At 46.4% G+C, this 15,905-nt stretch overlaps 1 protein-coding gene across 1 annotated transcript in view; it reads left to right on the top strand.

Moving 5' to 3' along the window:
• The first annotated feature begins 2,396 nt into the window (after positions 1–2,396).
• Ippk (inositol-pentakisphosphate 2-kinase) overlaps positions 2,397–15,905 on the top strand; it is a 54,669-nt gene continuing 41,160 nt past the window's right edge. Inside the window, exons 1-3 of the mRNA XM_076837364.1 lie at positions 2,397–2,616; positions 13,888–13,935; positions 15,335–15,430. Coding sequence (XP_076693479.1) covers positions 2,536–2,616; positions 13,888–13,935; positions 15,335–15,430 — 225 coding nt within the window. The 5' untranslated portion in view covers positions 2,397–2,535. The remainder of the gene's footprint in view (positions 2,617–13,887; positions 13,936–15,334; positions 15,431–15,905) is intronic.

Genomic DNA, 15,905 nt, shown 5'->3' with positions numbered 1-15,905 from the left:
ACCATCACATTGTTGTTTGCCCTTCTGCATAAGAATTTCTGGGGGACCTAAAATTCAGTTCATACGCTTCTTATGTAGGAATCCTATCTAATAATACACATTCAGTCTTTGCTTCCAAAATCCACCTGAGGAGGTGATCCAGTATACTCTTGTTCCTGGTTTGGACTTATAAATTGAGAGTAAAAAGAATCCAGCTTACACTGTCTTAAGCAAAAGATGGAATTCATTGGCTCAGAAGCTTTAAAGCAATCTGGTCAACAAAGTACTTGCTATTTCCTGTTGATTCACCCATGCTGCCTGGGACACTACTGGCAACATAAGCTAATGAGGCTGTTCTGTCAGCCAGCTGAAAGTGCTTCTCCCCCTCAGGTCAGTGTAAGCCACAGGAGTGAGCTTCACAGGATCCTGTGTATCAGCTCCCTGTACCTCCTGAACCAACCCCTTTATGTAATTTCTAGGGAATGTAATTCCTGGTTGCCTGTGTCAAAGTCACAAGCCCAGCCTTGAGAGTAGGAATTAAGCCCAGGTAAGTCAGAGTACATAAACTGAATATTGGAACGGTGCTTCCCATACGAAGCCTGTGTTGGTGTTATGAAAAGGAGGGGATGTGGGGCAAAGGCATCAGAACAAAACAAAACCAACTAAACAAACAAAAAACACCCAAACCAAAAAACTGATGTCCCCCATTTCTATGGCTGATACTTTGTGATAAACACTCCTCCTTGGGGGTGGGGGTGGGGGTGGGGGTGGGGGTGGGGGTGGTGGTGGTGGTGGTGGGGGTGGGGGTGGTGGTGGTGGTAAAGATGTAGAATGTTTCCAGCACCACAGAGGTTTCCTCAAGCAAATATTTTAAGACTTAATGTGGTATTGATACTTAGTATGATTCTGACTCCAGCTCTCCTTTCATGTTTAGGGTCTCCTGGCCTTGTAGGTGTGGGAAGTCAGGCCTTGGTGAACTTTAATGTCTTCTCACTGTCCTGTGCTTGTTCCCTCCACCCCTTTGGGGTCTGTTTACCTCCAGGAGTGGCTATTACTACCATTTCTGAAACTTTCCTGCAGAGGATTCTAAACAGCCTCCCCTTTATCCCAAGCTAGAGGAAAAAGAGATGCTTTAAGCTGTTAGATCATTTTCCTGATCTTCTAGAGTCATTTCGAGATCATTTTCCTGATCTAGAGTCATTTCGCTGTTATTCCCAAAGCCTTGCAGGTTCCCAGAGAGGCTCTCAGTAAGCCATTCTCAAGACTAGGTCTGATGGTCCTACCTTTATGAATCACATATCTGCATTAGGCTCGATTTTCTTCATATACGTCAACCAAAGCAACCTTTAACATTGCAGCAAACCTAATGCAGATCTGAGAATCCCGTTACTATCCACCAAGCTTTAAGAAGAGTTGCAAAAAATGTAAAACACCATCACTCTTCTTTATTTTCGGGATATTAAATTTATCTACTAATTACATATAATATGTTCGTTTTTAAATTAAAAAATACGGCTAAACATTTGAGGGGAGTACTGGGGAATTAACCCAGGGGCGCTTTACCACGTGTTACATTTTCCCCCTTTTGAGACAGGGTCTCATTAAGTTGCGTGGGCTGTCCTCGAACTTGGGATCCTCCTGCCCCACCTTCCCAAGTCAATGGAACTAGAGACGTGGGCGACCACGCCGGTCAAACTTCTTGTTTTAATTCAACTATAACCCATATCAGCAAAAGCCTCTGGCCCGTCAATCACTGCTAGGAGCATCAAATGATCCTGAGACTGAGGACACGTGAGCCTCACAGCGGCTCTACGAGGCGGTGACATTCTCTCCTCCGCCCTAAGGAATAAGCCTAGGGCCGCTTTCCTCTGCCTCACCTCTGTCCCTGGAGGTCCGCGGGCAAAAAGCGCCACCAAGGAAGGGGGGAGGTGTCTCTCGCTTTGCCATGCCATGTTTTCCCGCGTGGAAAGCGAGGACGACAATGTTTTTACCTCACGGGACCAACGGATGCTCTGCGTCTGGTAATCCCGTGAGGGTGCAATGGGTCATATTCCATTCTACAGAAGCGAAAGATGAGGCTCAGAGACGCCAAGCACGTTGCTGGGGTCCCACCGTCAAGCGGTCCGGAGCCCCAAGACGCTTTAAACGCTGAGACAAGACACTGCCGAAGGGTCCCGGGCGCCGAGCAGCCGCCGGTCATTCTAGCTAGCCTCACATCCGGCGCTCGGGCCGGAAACCTCCCTTCCGTTCCCAAGACCGCGCTTCGGAAGTGAGTCACTCTGCCAATACCTAAGATGGCCGTTGGCTCATTCACTGCTGCGGTCAAAGAGGTGAAGTGGGTGGGATCCCGGAAGTTGCCCGGCTTGGTCATGGCAGTCACCGGGGGCGTGGCTTCCGGCGGCCCGCGCCTACGAGTAGCCGCGGAGGAGTCGACCGCAGGCGGCGGCTGACAGGCGCTCCTCCCCAGACTGTGGCCACTGGAGCCGGGCGAGGTGGGTGGCCCCCAACTCGCATCCTCACGTCCCGGACTGCGAGGCTCCAGGGCCGCGCCGGGGCATGGAAGAAGGGAAGATGGACGAGAATGAATGGAGGTACCACGGAGAAGGGAACAAGAGCCTGGTGGTGGCCCACGCGCAGGTGAGCGGCAGTCGGGCGGCGCGGTTCAGGCCCTTACCCGAGGGCCCGGGTTTTCGGGGGCATCCCCATATCCGCTAGCATCTCCCCAGTTTGGGTCCTTCATCCCTCTAGCAACTCTTCAGTTCATTCCCGCATACCCACCAGCACCCTCCCTAGTTCGGTCTCCAGTCATCCCCCAGACCCCATGTCGGTCCCTCATCCCTCTGGATCCCGTCCCCGCTTGGTCCCCGGTCCTGCCTCCAGTGCCACTACCGCCGTTGGGCCCCCATCCCTTTCAGTTTCCCCCTCTTCTCGGTCCCCCATATTCCAAGTATCTCCTAGTCCCCGGCGTGGGTTCTGAGCCCTCCCCCACCACGCCGGGTCGCTGCCGAGAGGCCTCACGCAGTGCAGCCTCTGCCCGTGTGCTGGCCTCTGGCCTCGCCCGACTCCCAGGCTGCGGAGGGGTGTAGGCCAAGTCGGGACCAGGCCTGGGCAGCACAGGGGGGAAGTGCCTAGGATGCTGTCGCTCCAGGCACGGAGGGAATTCAGCCTCATGAAACGAAGGTACTGCTGTTCTCCCTGCTGCTGTTAATAACGGGGTACTGCCTACAGGTTCGCCTCCGGAGTCTTTTAGAATTTAAAGTTTCCTGATTCAGTGAGTTTCAGAAACTGCAGTGAAGACTTTCAAGGAGGTGGACTCAGGAAGAGAAGCCTATGGATTTGTGGCCCAGAATTCTTTGACATCTTCTTTGGTACAACCCGGCAGGAACGTGGTGGGTAGGAGGGAGAAAGATGCCAGGTAGGAAAGATTTAGAGCGGGACTTAGAAGCACAGGGAGCTGGGACCATTCCCAGTTTTGCCACCGTATGGGGAGGCTCAGTGCCTGCATTTGTAAAGTGGAACTAGGAATAGAATTTGCTTTTTGGCATTTCGGGAAAGATCAATTGAGAGGGAGCCAGACAAGTTATGCCTTGCCAGTGATACCTATCAGCCCCTTGGTCAGGTGAAGCAAGCAAACTCAGAGCAGTTAAGGTCCTGCCCCATTACAGCAGCTGTTCAGGAATGGTGCAGGTTCTGGAGTAGGCACCTGGCCCATGATTCTATCCTTGTATTTTGTTACCCATTAGCATAATTGGGGAATTAAAGAACTGAGACCACAGGTTCTACTTATGACCTTTAGGTCAGTTAATAATGGACAAGGCTAACCTAAAGCTTCCCCTTCTAATGGAAGCTGATGTATTAAGTTTCAAAAGTAGTGGCAGATGAAGGAGCAAGTTCTAGACTTGGAGCAAAAGCACACCCAGGGTTAGAAGAACAGAGGCTTCTGTGCAATTACCTCTGACACTTGGATCTCTCTCCATTGTCCCCAACAGGCACATGTCCACCCCCCCTTCCCTAAGGAGGCATTTTCAAGGTAGCCCATCTCCTGCCTTTTTGCACAACTCCATTCGTCATGGTGTGTTTCTTTTTACTTTTACCTTTTTAACTTACCTTCAGCCATTAGGCTGTCCTGGACCCATGCTTTCATGCTTTATTTAATTATCATCATCATCATTATTTATCATTATCATTTTTACAGTGCTGGGGATGGAACCCAGGGCTTTGAGCATGCTAGGCAAATGCTTAATCACTGAGCTACACCCTAGCCTTAATTTTATTTTATTTATTTATTTCCTAGCCCTTAATTTTAAATCTAAATTTTCTCTCTATGCGTCTTCCTCTTTGGTGAAGAGAGTTTCAGCTCTTCCCTTGAAATTGAAGCTTATCAACACAAACCATCTCATAAGAAAATGTTTCCCACTAAGTTAAGGTGGATGATGTTTGCATCTAATGTAGATAAACTGAATTTGTGCTGTGTTGAGAAGCCTGGAGAAGCCTTTGTGCTTGGCCTGGTTCTCGAGCCTGGCTGCCAGCTCATCCCTGCTGGCATGCTTAGGCTTTGGGCTGAGAAAAGAGTGAACCCTGGAAGGCAGCTTTTCAGGGCCTGTTGTGCCCAAGGAGTGTGTACTTGAGTGGTTAGAAGGTGGGTGAGTGAGAAGAGTGAGAACTGGAGGACTCCCATTCCTGTGAGCACTTAGGCACAAGCACTGCTCTTATTCCTATCTGGGCATAGGTGCATCTGTTTCTCTGCTCAGCTCCCCAGATCAGTATCATCCAATCCAAGAGAGATGGAGGCCTTCACCAAGTCTTTTCAGATAGAGGTTCACTGTCTCTGAGAGGGCACTGACCTTATAAAATCCCATCAATCCTCCCTCTGCAGCACGAGAGCATGATGCACAGTGCAGGTGCAGACAGTCATCTGAGGCCTGACCTGCAAGAGCTGAGGGTCTAGGTGGGGACATCTGCACTGTCATTGGCCAACAATAGAAGGAATACAGTGATGCTTCTTCTGCCATATGCAAGTGTCAAATGAGAGGGAGACTTCTGTGGTATGCAGGACTTGGGGCCTGGGATTGAGGAACTCAGTGTGGACTGCTGGTGGTGGTGGGGCATGTTCAGGGTGGGCAGGAAAGTGAATGCAGGCCAGCCCATAGAGAGGAATTGTAACAGCATTCCTGATAGGTGGTAGTCATCTTCCCCATAGCCCCTTCCTTCAGAGGCAGCCCAGTGGCCCAGATGGTTCCAGTGTTGCCTGTCAGGACATGTTCTTTCTTATTTGGGACAGTTGTGTAGATATCCCTTTCCCAGATACAGCACCTGACTGTCCTCTGCTCATCTGGTATGGACCATCTGACATGCATGCCTCCTGTTAGTCCCCTGGACACTGTCCTCCATTGGTGTCTGGAGCCCTAGGCATGGACCCTGAGGGGACTTCTTGATCAGGGCATGTTGCATCTGGACATATACTTTCCTTGTTGCTGCCTGAGTACATGACACTTGAGCTAGCAGCCATATCATAGGTCATCAAAACCTGTGACTATCCTCCATGCTACTGGGCTGGACTTTTGTCCCCAGGTCTCTACACTTGCTCCTTCACTTTGACCTTATTGGTTTTGTCCTGTGAAGGTCATTTTATGTCTGGTTTATTCTTCCATCTGTAAGGTATCCAGGGCACTTGCCTCTGGGTCACTCAGGCCTTGGTATGCAGGGGCAGACAGTGTGCACTTGTCATGACACTAAGCTGTCATGTTTTCCTTCTTGTTGACAAAGGTAACCTGAAGGATTTTGCTCTTCATTGACCTGCCAACAAAGAACATTTATCAAACTTGTGTAGAGAACTGTTCATTTCCAGTCATTCCGGTTTTGTAGCCTTTCTCAGATTCTGAGGAGAGCTTCACATTTCTGCAAATTGGTTGGTGCTTGTGGTGTTTGTCTGGGCTTTGCAGGTGTGAAGGTCAAGCAGTCAGGGATGAGGGGCCATCTCATTGTTTCTCATCTTCTGTTTTAGGATATCTGGTTTTCAGATTTTTTACTTTCAATATATATATATATATATATATATATATATATATATATATGTATTAAACAGTTTAAATGTTTTTTATATATATATGTAAGTATATATATAAAACAATTTAAATGGCTATTTTACAGAGACTGCATTAGGTAAATTACGCTGTATTCCATGTAATTTGGGTAAATGTTTACAATGTTAAAAGGAAAAAGGTTACAAAAGATGTATAGTGTGGTATGGTTTTAAGTATATATGTGGGAGGAAATACATCAAAATGTTACAGGTAGTTATCACTTTGTGACCATATCAAAATTTATTTTTACCTCCTTTCTTTTTTTTTTTTTTTTAAGTGGGGTTTCACTATGTTGCCCATGATGGGCTTGAATGCCTTGACACAAGCAGTCCTACCTAAGTCTCTTTTGAGTGGCTGGAGCTATAGGCATGCATAACACTACTCCCAGCTCCTTATTAATTTTTAAAAATATTTTCTATATTTTCTACAATGAATATGCATTGTAATTAAGAAAAGGGGCTGGGAGTGTAGCTCAGTGGTAGAATGTACATTTAGCTTGCTTGAGGTACTGGGTTTGAATCCCTAGCATTTAAAAAAAAAAAAAATCAGGAAAAAGGATTTCTAAATGGTTTATAGTCTTTGATCTAATTTCTGTTCAAGTTTTTTTTTTTTTTTTTTTCTTTTGAATACCAGGTATTGAGCCAAGAGGTGCTTAACTACTGAGCCACATCCCCGGCTCTTTTTATTTATTTATTTATTTATTTATTTATTTATTTTTGAGACAGGGCCTTGCTAAGTTACCTGGGACCTCTCTAACTTGATGAGGCTAGCTTTGAACTCATGGTCCTCCTGCGTCAGCTTCCCAAGCTGCTGGGTTTATAGGTGTGCGCCACAGTGCCCAGCTTTGTTCACGTATTCTTGTATTCTTGAAAAGGAGATAATTAGAAATGAAAATAAAGATTTTTGTACTAAAAGATATCCATTACAGAATTATTTATCGTAGCTTAGGTGGAAAGCAGTTGTTCAGTGCTATAGGAATGTTGTTAATCACACTTTTTCTGGAGATGCTGGAAGCCCATAAGTGTTGATATTCTTTGTTTTTTTTGCAACCATATGGCATATCCCTAAGCTCTGGGCTCTTGTTGAAATAGTCTTAACTTTTTCTTGCCACTAGCGTCTTTAAAAAGAAAAACAACAAACCTCTGCATTTAAGGTTTTCATTGGCGTTCTTATAGGCTGCTGTTGCTGATATGACTTCTTTCTGTCTGTCTTTCTTTCTTCGTCTTTCTGTCTCCCTCCCTCCCTCCCTTCCTTCCTTCTTTCTTTCCTTCCCTTTCTTTCTGTCTTGTACTGGGGATTGAAGTCAGGGGCACTAGACTGAGCCATATCCCCAGCACTATTTTGTATTTTATTTAGAGACAGGGTCTCACTGAGTTGTGTAGGGCTTTGCTTTTGCTGACGCGGGTTTTGAACTCTGGATCTTCCTGCCTCAGCCTCCCTAGCCACTGCGATTTCAGGTGTGTGCCACCGCGCCCAGTAATATGGCTTCTTTCTTGGTGAGGTTTGTTCTTTTCTTGTCCCACTCTAGCTTATTGCTGAGCTCTGCATGTGACCCCACTTTATTTATACCTTAATTTATTTTTTTCATTGCATGGTTAGAATTTTTTTTTTAATTCTCTTTGGTGGTTTTTAGCGCTGTGCCTCACTAGTATGTGAAGGTGTTCATCTGTCTGGTTTTACGTCTTCCCAGGTGACATAGCCACTTTTTCCTCCTCTTTGGTCAGAACTCAGTTGGAGATGGAGCTCCCCAGTGACTTTCTTTTGAGAGCTGCAACTCAGGAAGGTGAGGGAGGCCTTGCTGCATCTAGAGAGCAAGGCTGCACTTGACTGGGCCTGCTTCATGGCTATTGTGCAGCTCAGGCAGGCAGTCCCAGGGCCCCCATACTTGCTGTGCTTCTTCGATTATGTGCTGCCATGAGTCGTGCCTTCTCTTCACACGTGTTCAGGTTTGCCATCCTTTAGGTATCACTAGGCTGTCCCAGTTTGTCCCTTCAGTTCTTCCCGTTTTCTCAGTTATATCATCAGTGTGGCACATTCTTTTTTTTTTTTTTTTTTTTTCTGTGGGTTAGTACCTCCCCCATGGTTTACACCTGCATCCTCTTCAGTCCATTAAGGATGACTGAGAGTAAGCTGGAGCTGAAAGAGCTTGGGAAGGAGGTATCTTGCCCAGGTTGGACAAGGTTCCTATGTTAGCTTCCTGGCTTTCCTGCATGCCTGCAGAACAGTGGGCTCCCTCCTAATATTACAGCTTTGTAGGCACCTTCCTTTACCACAGCTTCATTCTCTGTTGGTTTGCTTTGTGGTTTTTCTCTGAGGTTGATTTCACCCTGAGGCTGAATTGTACCACTGGGAGCACCTCGTGGAGCCCAGCCCTGGCACCCCTGCTTCTTGGACTGCTGAGTCCTGGGGGCCCTGGGGATGTGTTTCTGGTTGTATTTCAGAAGTCAGTGACTTGGCATCTTCTGCTCCTGGTGATTGGCAGACCCTGGGTGGCGTTGTCTGATGGAATAGAGCAGGGCAGGATGAAGAAGGGCTGTAGGGGGCCCTCCCCACTAGATGCACTTTTGGTCCACCATGGTTCCTGCCTAGGAGTCATCTGCACCGATTGGGAAAAGCTGGCAGAGTGCTGTTTCTGGCCACATTCTGATGGGTGACACCTATGCTATTGTGTTTATCTGTCTTCCTTTGAAAGTAGCCTAATCTCAGCTTCCCAGGGTCTTTCAGGTCACCTTCCTAGGTTATCTCATCACTATGATGGAATAACCAACTTGAGAAAGGACAGGGGACTTTGGTATGATTGACTTAGAGGTGACTCCCATCCCACACCTTAAGAGTGCCTTGTAGGTGATGAGACAGCCTTTTTCTGTTCATCTTTATGGAAGGTCTCTCCATAACAGGGGGACCATAAACCTTGTTATGGTTTAGATCTTAAATGTTCCCCAAAGACCTATGTGTTGAAGGCCTGGACCCCAGCCTGTGGTGGTATTACAAGGTGGTAGAACCTTTAGAACCTTCTACTATTATAGTCTACTAGAAGGAAGCTAGATTGTTGGGGACAGTATCCCCATGCAGGGGATATTGGGCCCTCCAACTCTTTCTGTAGTTTTCTGACTGCTATGAAGTGAACAGCTTTATTCTACCATGTGCTGCCTCCACAATGTGCTACCTTTTCAGACCTGAATGCCCTTGAACTGAATTACCACAGACCAAAACCTCTGAAACTATGAGTCAAAATAAATCTTTTCCTCTTTTTTAAGTTGATTTCCTGAGGAACTTTGTCATAGTGAAGAAGGCTGACTGGCAAATATTCTCTCAGTCTTCACACTGGCAAGTGTTCATTTTAATGTAATGGTTCACTGTAGGCTTTTTAAAAATAATTTATTGTGGTAAGAAAACAACATGATATCTACTCTTCTATTTAATGTTTAAGAGTAGAATATAATGTCATTAACAGGTATGCTTTATATAGCAGATCTCTAAAATTTATCTTGCTTGACTAAAACTTTATCTCCATTTATTAGTAATGCCACGTTTCCCCCTCACTTCTCTATTCTCTAGTAACCACCAGTGATTCTACTCTAAGATCCATGAATTTGACTATATTAGAGATCTTCATAGCTGAGTAATCATGCAGTGTTTGTCCTTCTGTTTGTCTTAGCACAGTATCCTCAAGTTTCATCCATGTTGTATCACACTGCAGAAGTTCTCTATTTTTTTTTAGGGTGAATAATATTTTATGATGTGCATATTTGTTGTATGCATTTTCTTTTATCCACTCATCCTCCATGGATGTTTAGCTTGTTTACACGTCTTCATCACTATGACTGGTGTTATAATGAACATGAGAGTACAAATATCTCTTCCAGATCCTGATTTCCATTCTTTGGGATAGACAACAGAGTCTGGTTTCAGAGGTTCAGTCCATGGTTGGCTGAATTCACTGCTTTTGGCCTGAGGTGAAGCTGATTATCATGGCAGTAAGACATGTTGGAGGAAATTTGTTTTCACCTTATGGTAACCATAAAGAGGAGGGAGAGTGAGCTCTCTGTGGCCTTTCATTTTTATTTATTACTAATCATTATTTCTTCCCTCTTTGGAAAATATATAGTATTAGAAGGAAGAAAGTAAAAATCACTCCACATTTCCCACCTAGATACTAGCTTTTATTATACTTTGGTGCACTTCCTTCCAGTCTTTACCCAGGTTTATGCCTTTTTTGGGTAGTTGGAAATCTGTCAATTATCAGTTCTGGATTCCTCCAGGTGAGGGTGCCTCTTGGTATCATTCTGTTAATGAGAACTGATATCGGGTTGATTTTTTTTTTTTTTTTTTTCACCTAATTTCTGCCATCAGCCTGCATGAGTGTCACCAGGCTCTGTCAACACCTGCCTAATGGCCTCTACCTGGCATAGCCAGGGGATCTCCCACCTCCAGCTGGTCCCCCCTGCTCAGGCCTCTTGTGAGGGTCAGTTGGCACTGGCTGTGCGGGATAGGCTAGCTGAGTGTGTTTGAGTGTTGGTATTGATCAAGATTGGCATTTTAAGCTGATTCTGCAGTTTCCTTGGGGATGTTGGTCAGGTTTCTGGTGACATTTTTGGATGATAAATGGGTAGGTGGAGAGAGCTTAGTTACCTTGAAATGGACACATCACTACATTCAGACTTTGTTGGTGTCGGTTCTGGCTCTTTGAGAGGAAGGGAATGGCCTCTAACAGGGAGGCAGAGCCATGGTGCATGGATGGGGTGGCCAAGGACACACTGAGGTGGCTCCAGAAGGGGTGCTGGCAGGCCTCTTTGCTGCACAGGGCTGGCAAGGCCTGTGCTACATCCTCTGCCAGGGGCTAGCTCTCCAGCCAGTGCACACGCCCCACCCCCAAACTGGCAACTCAGCAGCCACAGGGATCCTGACAGTTGGAAGGACATGTAGGGTTCCTTTGGGGTTCGGGCCACCATCCAAGCCCTGTTTCACCCTGCATGACCTTGATCTTGGGGATCCAGCCTTGATCTTTGGGCTTCCCTCCAGGCTGAAGCTGGGCCACTTTATGTGTGTGTATTAATGCAAAGGAAGTTTATAATTTCCATTTGTAAATAAACAGAAAAGACTAGCTTTTCCTGCCTTTACCAGGAACATATTGATCAGAAACTTTGGAAATCTGAATCTGTATTAATAGGCAAGTGTTGCCAGGTATGATGAGGCATGGGTGTAATCACAGTGACTATGAAGTTGAGGCAGGAGGATGACAAGTTTGAGGCCAGCCTCAACAACTTAGTGAGGCCCTGTCTCAAAAAATGAAAAGGGTTGGGGATGTGACTCAGTGGTAAAGCACCCTTGGGTTTAATCCCCAGTACAAAAAAGATAAAGATAAAAGATGGCCAGATGCCTCCAGGTGAGGGGGTTCCTGTGTTCCTCACAGTTGGAATTTCATGGGGCCTTGAACTCCTTTCTATGAGGCTGTAGTGGAGAGTTCTGTGAAGAAAAAGCTCACATGACTTGCTTTGCATTGCTTTTCTTAAGACTGCTTGGCTATAAAAATCTGTTTTTTAGCTCATTAGGCCCCTGGAAAGTTGAGAGAGACTCTGTTTTCCTCTAGATAATGCAGAACTCTGTGGGTGGCAGGGATGGCCCTGTTGGAAGCACAGAGGAGAGCTTGCATTGTGGATGGGCCAGGGCAGTGTGGGTTAATCTGTTGATCAGGGCATGAGTATGTTTTCTTATTACATTTTCCAGCATGATCAGGCTTACCCTGGGAAACTTAACTCACTTTACTCATTAACACACGTTTGTAGTGTGAAATACTTACTGTTAGTGGCAGCATTCTTATTGTATTTGGTGTCTAATTGTGGGAGGGATTGATCAGACAGGCCCTTGAACAGAACAGCCTATTGTGTCTAGATGAGGAGTGAATAACTGTTAAGGAGAGTGAGTTTCTGAAAAGTTGTCAAGAGTTTAGATTTCTGTGTATCCACTTCTGATACACTTTCTATGAAAGTGTGTTAGCCAATTGATTTCCAGGACTGATTGTTGATGCCTGCCTTGACAGTTTAAGCATGTATGCCATAGACCTCAGCCCTCCTATTGCAGTTGGTGTTGAAGGAGGGCACATTTATTCAGTGGATTCACAACAAGCCAGGTATATGGCACCAACTGGGAATGAGAGCTCACTAAGGGGTGCTGGGGAAGCTGGGTGTGGTGGCACATGCCTGTAATTTCAGCTATGTAGGAGACTGAGGCAGGAGGATCGCAAGTTTGAGGGCAGCAACTTGGCAAGAGACCCTGTCTCAAAAAAAAAAAAAAAGGTGGAGGGGCACTGGGGATGTAGCTCAGAGGGAGCATCCCTGGATCCAATCCCCAGTCTGCCCGAAAAAGAAGAAAAGTGGGGGGATTGGTGGTGCTGTAGAAGCCAGCCCCTATGCCTATAGTCTACACATTGTCTTAGCTGCTCAGGAGGCTGAGGTTGGATTTGAATTCAGGAGTTTAAGGCCAGCCTTGGCAACATAGTAAGAACCTGTTGCTTAAAAAATATATAAATATAAATAAATTTAAAAAGTTACATATATGTTTGTGTGTGTGTATGTATATATATATATATATATACATATCTATCTATCTATATAGATAGATAGATATAGATATAGATATAGATATAGATGTAGATATAGGTATAAAAGGAAGAGGAGGAACTCGTGGACCAAGAGGTCCCAACCAGGACAGATGGGTTTTAGGAGGAACAGTGTTTCTGAGTGGGCATTCCCCAGGACTGAGGGCTGATTTCCTTTCTGTTGGGCCTTATTGCTCCTTAGGCATCTTCTAGGAAGCTGTGCTCTCTAAGCCTTCTCCATTGTGCCCTGCCTACTCTTGCCCCTGCCAGGTTCATGGGTGCTACCCAGGACTCCTGCCGGTCACCACCTCCCACTCCTCTGTGCAGGTGAAGCCTGCCCCAGGCACACTCTTTCCCATGTAGAATATGTGTTCTTATTCTGTGTACTATGAACATTAAAACATTTTGGAATATTCCAGTAAACATAAAAAAAAAAAATTGTGGTCATGACCTGATACTGTTAAACTTGTGTTGAACATTTTTTCAGACCTTTTCATACCAACAGATCATATGTATTTGTTACTTCAAAGTTTTTATTTTGAAAACCTAACATTGGAGTGTAACATACCTGTAAGAAAAGTGCTGAGGTTATGAATTTCATTTAATTGTCATAAAGTAACAAAATCTCATTGCCATTCCCTTCTGGAACCTTCCTTGGGGGCATTTCCACCCACCTGAGGAGTGGACACCAGGGGTTGATCTTGCCTGTTTTTTAAAATTCATATAGGTAGGATTGTTAGTAGATAGGTGTATATGTATATATATATATAGAGAATTTTTATGAAAGTGGGCTGATGCTTTGTATGTAGCAGTATATGATGACTGCATGTCTGTCTTTAAATACTGACACCTTATTTTCTTGTAAATGACTGCATGGTATTCCATGGTTTGTGGTGTGTCCCCACTATTGGTGAGCAATTAGATTGTTTATACTTGGAATTATAAACTGCTTTTATACAAAGTAGCTAAAAATCACTTGAACTCCTTTAGTTATTTCCATAAGGTAAATAAGTAGGAATGGACAGGCTTGGTCAAAGGCAGTTTTTCCTGGCTTCCCTGCTACCCACATGCCCTGGAAGTGGCTTCACTCTAGTGTCCCTTCTCTGGGTCCTTCCTGGCAGCCTCAGTCCCGGGACCTCCTTGCTTTCTGGCCCCTTCTTCTCAGCTGCTGACTCCTGTGCCTGGGTGTCAGGCGAGTACTAATCAGACTGTTTTATTTTCCAACAGCGTTGTGTAGTGCTGCGTTTCCTGAAGTTTCCTCCAAATAGGAAGAAGGTAAGATTGGTGGGTGGGCCACCCTGTCATTCCAACTGTTATTTAAGAAGAATTGGGGGCCAGGGGCAGTGGTGCATGCCTGTAATCCCAGCACTTCGGAGGCTGAGGCAGGAGGATAAGTGCCCCTGGGTTCAATCCCTGATATAAAAAAAAAAAAAAAGGACTTGGATTTTTCCTTGCTGCAGAAACATTAATGCTATTTGCAGAAATTTTAAACAGCAGAAGCATCCAGTGGAATGTGGAAAGGGGTGGGCGCTCATTCCTGATATGAGAACTGCCAGGCCCCAGCACTTTGACCCATGTTTCACCATGTGTCACCATGACAGGGTCTGTGTATTGCTGAGCAGGACCTGCCCTGGCCTGGCCTGGCCTCTGTGTCCTGCTTGAGGGCCCTTTTTTTGGTGAGGAACCTAGGACCAGGTCTCAGCTTTGCATTGCCCAGTCCCTTGGTACCCTTGTCCCAGTTTACTCATCTGTGGTTAATTGTATCTGTGAGCACAGTACTGACACTTGGTGGGCAGTCTGTGTTGAAGTGGCTCTGGGCAAGGTCTGGTGGATAATTAAGCTTCTTTTGACCAAGTCTTCCCAATACAGTGTCATAGACCCCCAGAAAACTTCTGCCGCCCCGTGCTCAGCTGTCTAACTCCCGGTATATGTGAGTCTCAGGTGTTCACAGGTGCTTACCACCCAGTGGAGGTTCCTGTGTCCATGGCCCTTTCTCTGCTTCCAGCACATCCTCTGAGGGAGAGGCTGAGACACTCATCTGGCTTGTTCTACCCATGAGGCCCCCTGGGTGGGTCTGATCCTTCTGTGAGGGTGGGTACCCCACAGTGTGGCAGGTGGAGTGCTTTTGAGGTAGCGCTAGCCATGTCGAATGTGTAGGATTGATGTGTCACTATCTCACTAGGGCAGTGGGTTGAGTGTCTGGGCAGAGGTCATAGAAAGCTGGGGCCCGTTGGTGGGTGGAGGTGGCAGCACACACAGGTGCCTCACAGGGGAGGAAGGAACTGGAGTGTCATTGGCAGGTGGGGCTGCAGTGAGAGTGGAGTGGAATGAGTAGCCGAGGCGCCCAGAGGGGCCCCAGCGTCCCGGGCTCCTTGCCTCAGCTGCTGAAGAGGAATGACCCAAAGGATTCTGTTTCAGTAGATGTGTCCCAGAGGTGGCTCCATCCTCTGTTCTGTCTGTCCCCTGTCCATTGACTGCACTGCCCAAAGCCACCTGAGGCAGCACATTTTAGTCGGCGTTTTCTCCACATGTTTTGCAGCACAACAGGTGGCTAAAGACTGTGGCCTGGATGCAGCCATTGTGACAGGGTCTTGGGGATTTTGGTATCCCCCCTACTTTGGTGGGTTCTGCCCAGAGGTCCATCTTGAGGCCATCTTAAACTTGTCTCTTACAGACCTCAGAAGAGATATTTCAGCACCTACAGAACATAGTGGACTTTGGCAAAAATGTCATGAAAGAATTTTTGGGGGAGAACTATGTTCACTGTGGGGTAAGTGACTTTTGTTCATGTCTTAGTCCATGGGTGGGTTCTGTGTGAACAATAATAGCATCTTGATTTTTCCTTTGGAACTTGGTGCTTTTGAAAACCCCATATAGTCAGTCTCCAGGCGCTTTTCCTTCCTGTGCTGTGAGGCAGCTCAGCAGATGCTGAGGACCATGAGGTTCAGAGAGAAGCCTGGTACCTCCCCTGGCCCTCCTGCCTGTTGAGGGCTTTTGAATGAGTGTTGGCTTGTCCTTAAGCTCAAAGGGACAACTTCCAGAAGGTTAAGAAGCAAAGGGAGCCCCTTCCCTGTCCCTGGCTGGGGCTGCCTGTCCTCATGGAGAGCACATGGGTGTGAGGTTGGAGGCAAGTTCCTGCTCTCCACACCCACCAAGGGCTCCAGTTGCCCAGTTTAATTTTAAAACCTGGGTCTAGAGGAACAGTTGTGAGAACCCTTAGCACTGCTGTGTGTGCGGGAGCCGCC

The sequence above is a fragment of the Callospermophilus lateralis genome, chromosome 17, assembly GCF_048772815.1.
Source record: "Callospermophilus lateralis isolate mCalLat2 chromosome 17, mCalLat2.hap1, whole genome shotgun sequence".
Lineage (NCBI taxonomy): Eukaryota > Metazoa > Chordata > Mammalia > Rodentia > Sciuridae > Callospermophilus > Callospermophilus lateralis.
The sequence above is the reverse complement of the archived record's forward strand: the minus strand, read 5'-3'. Positions and strand labels throughout refer to the sequence as shown.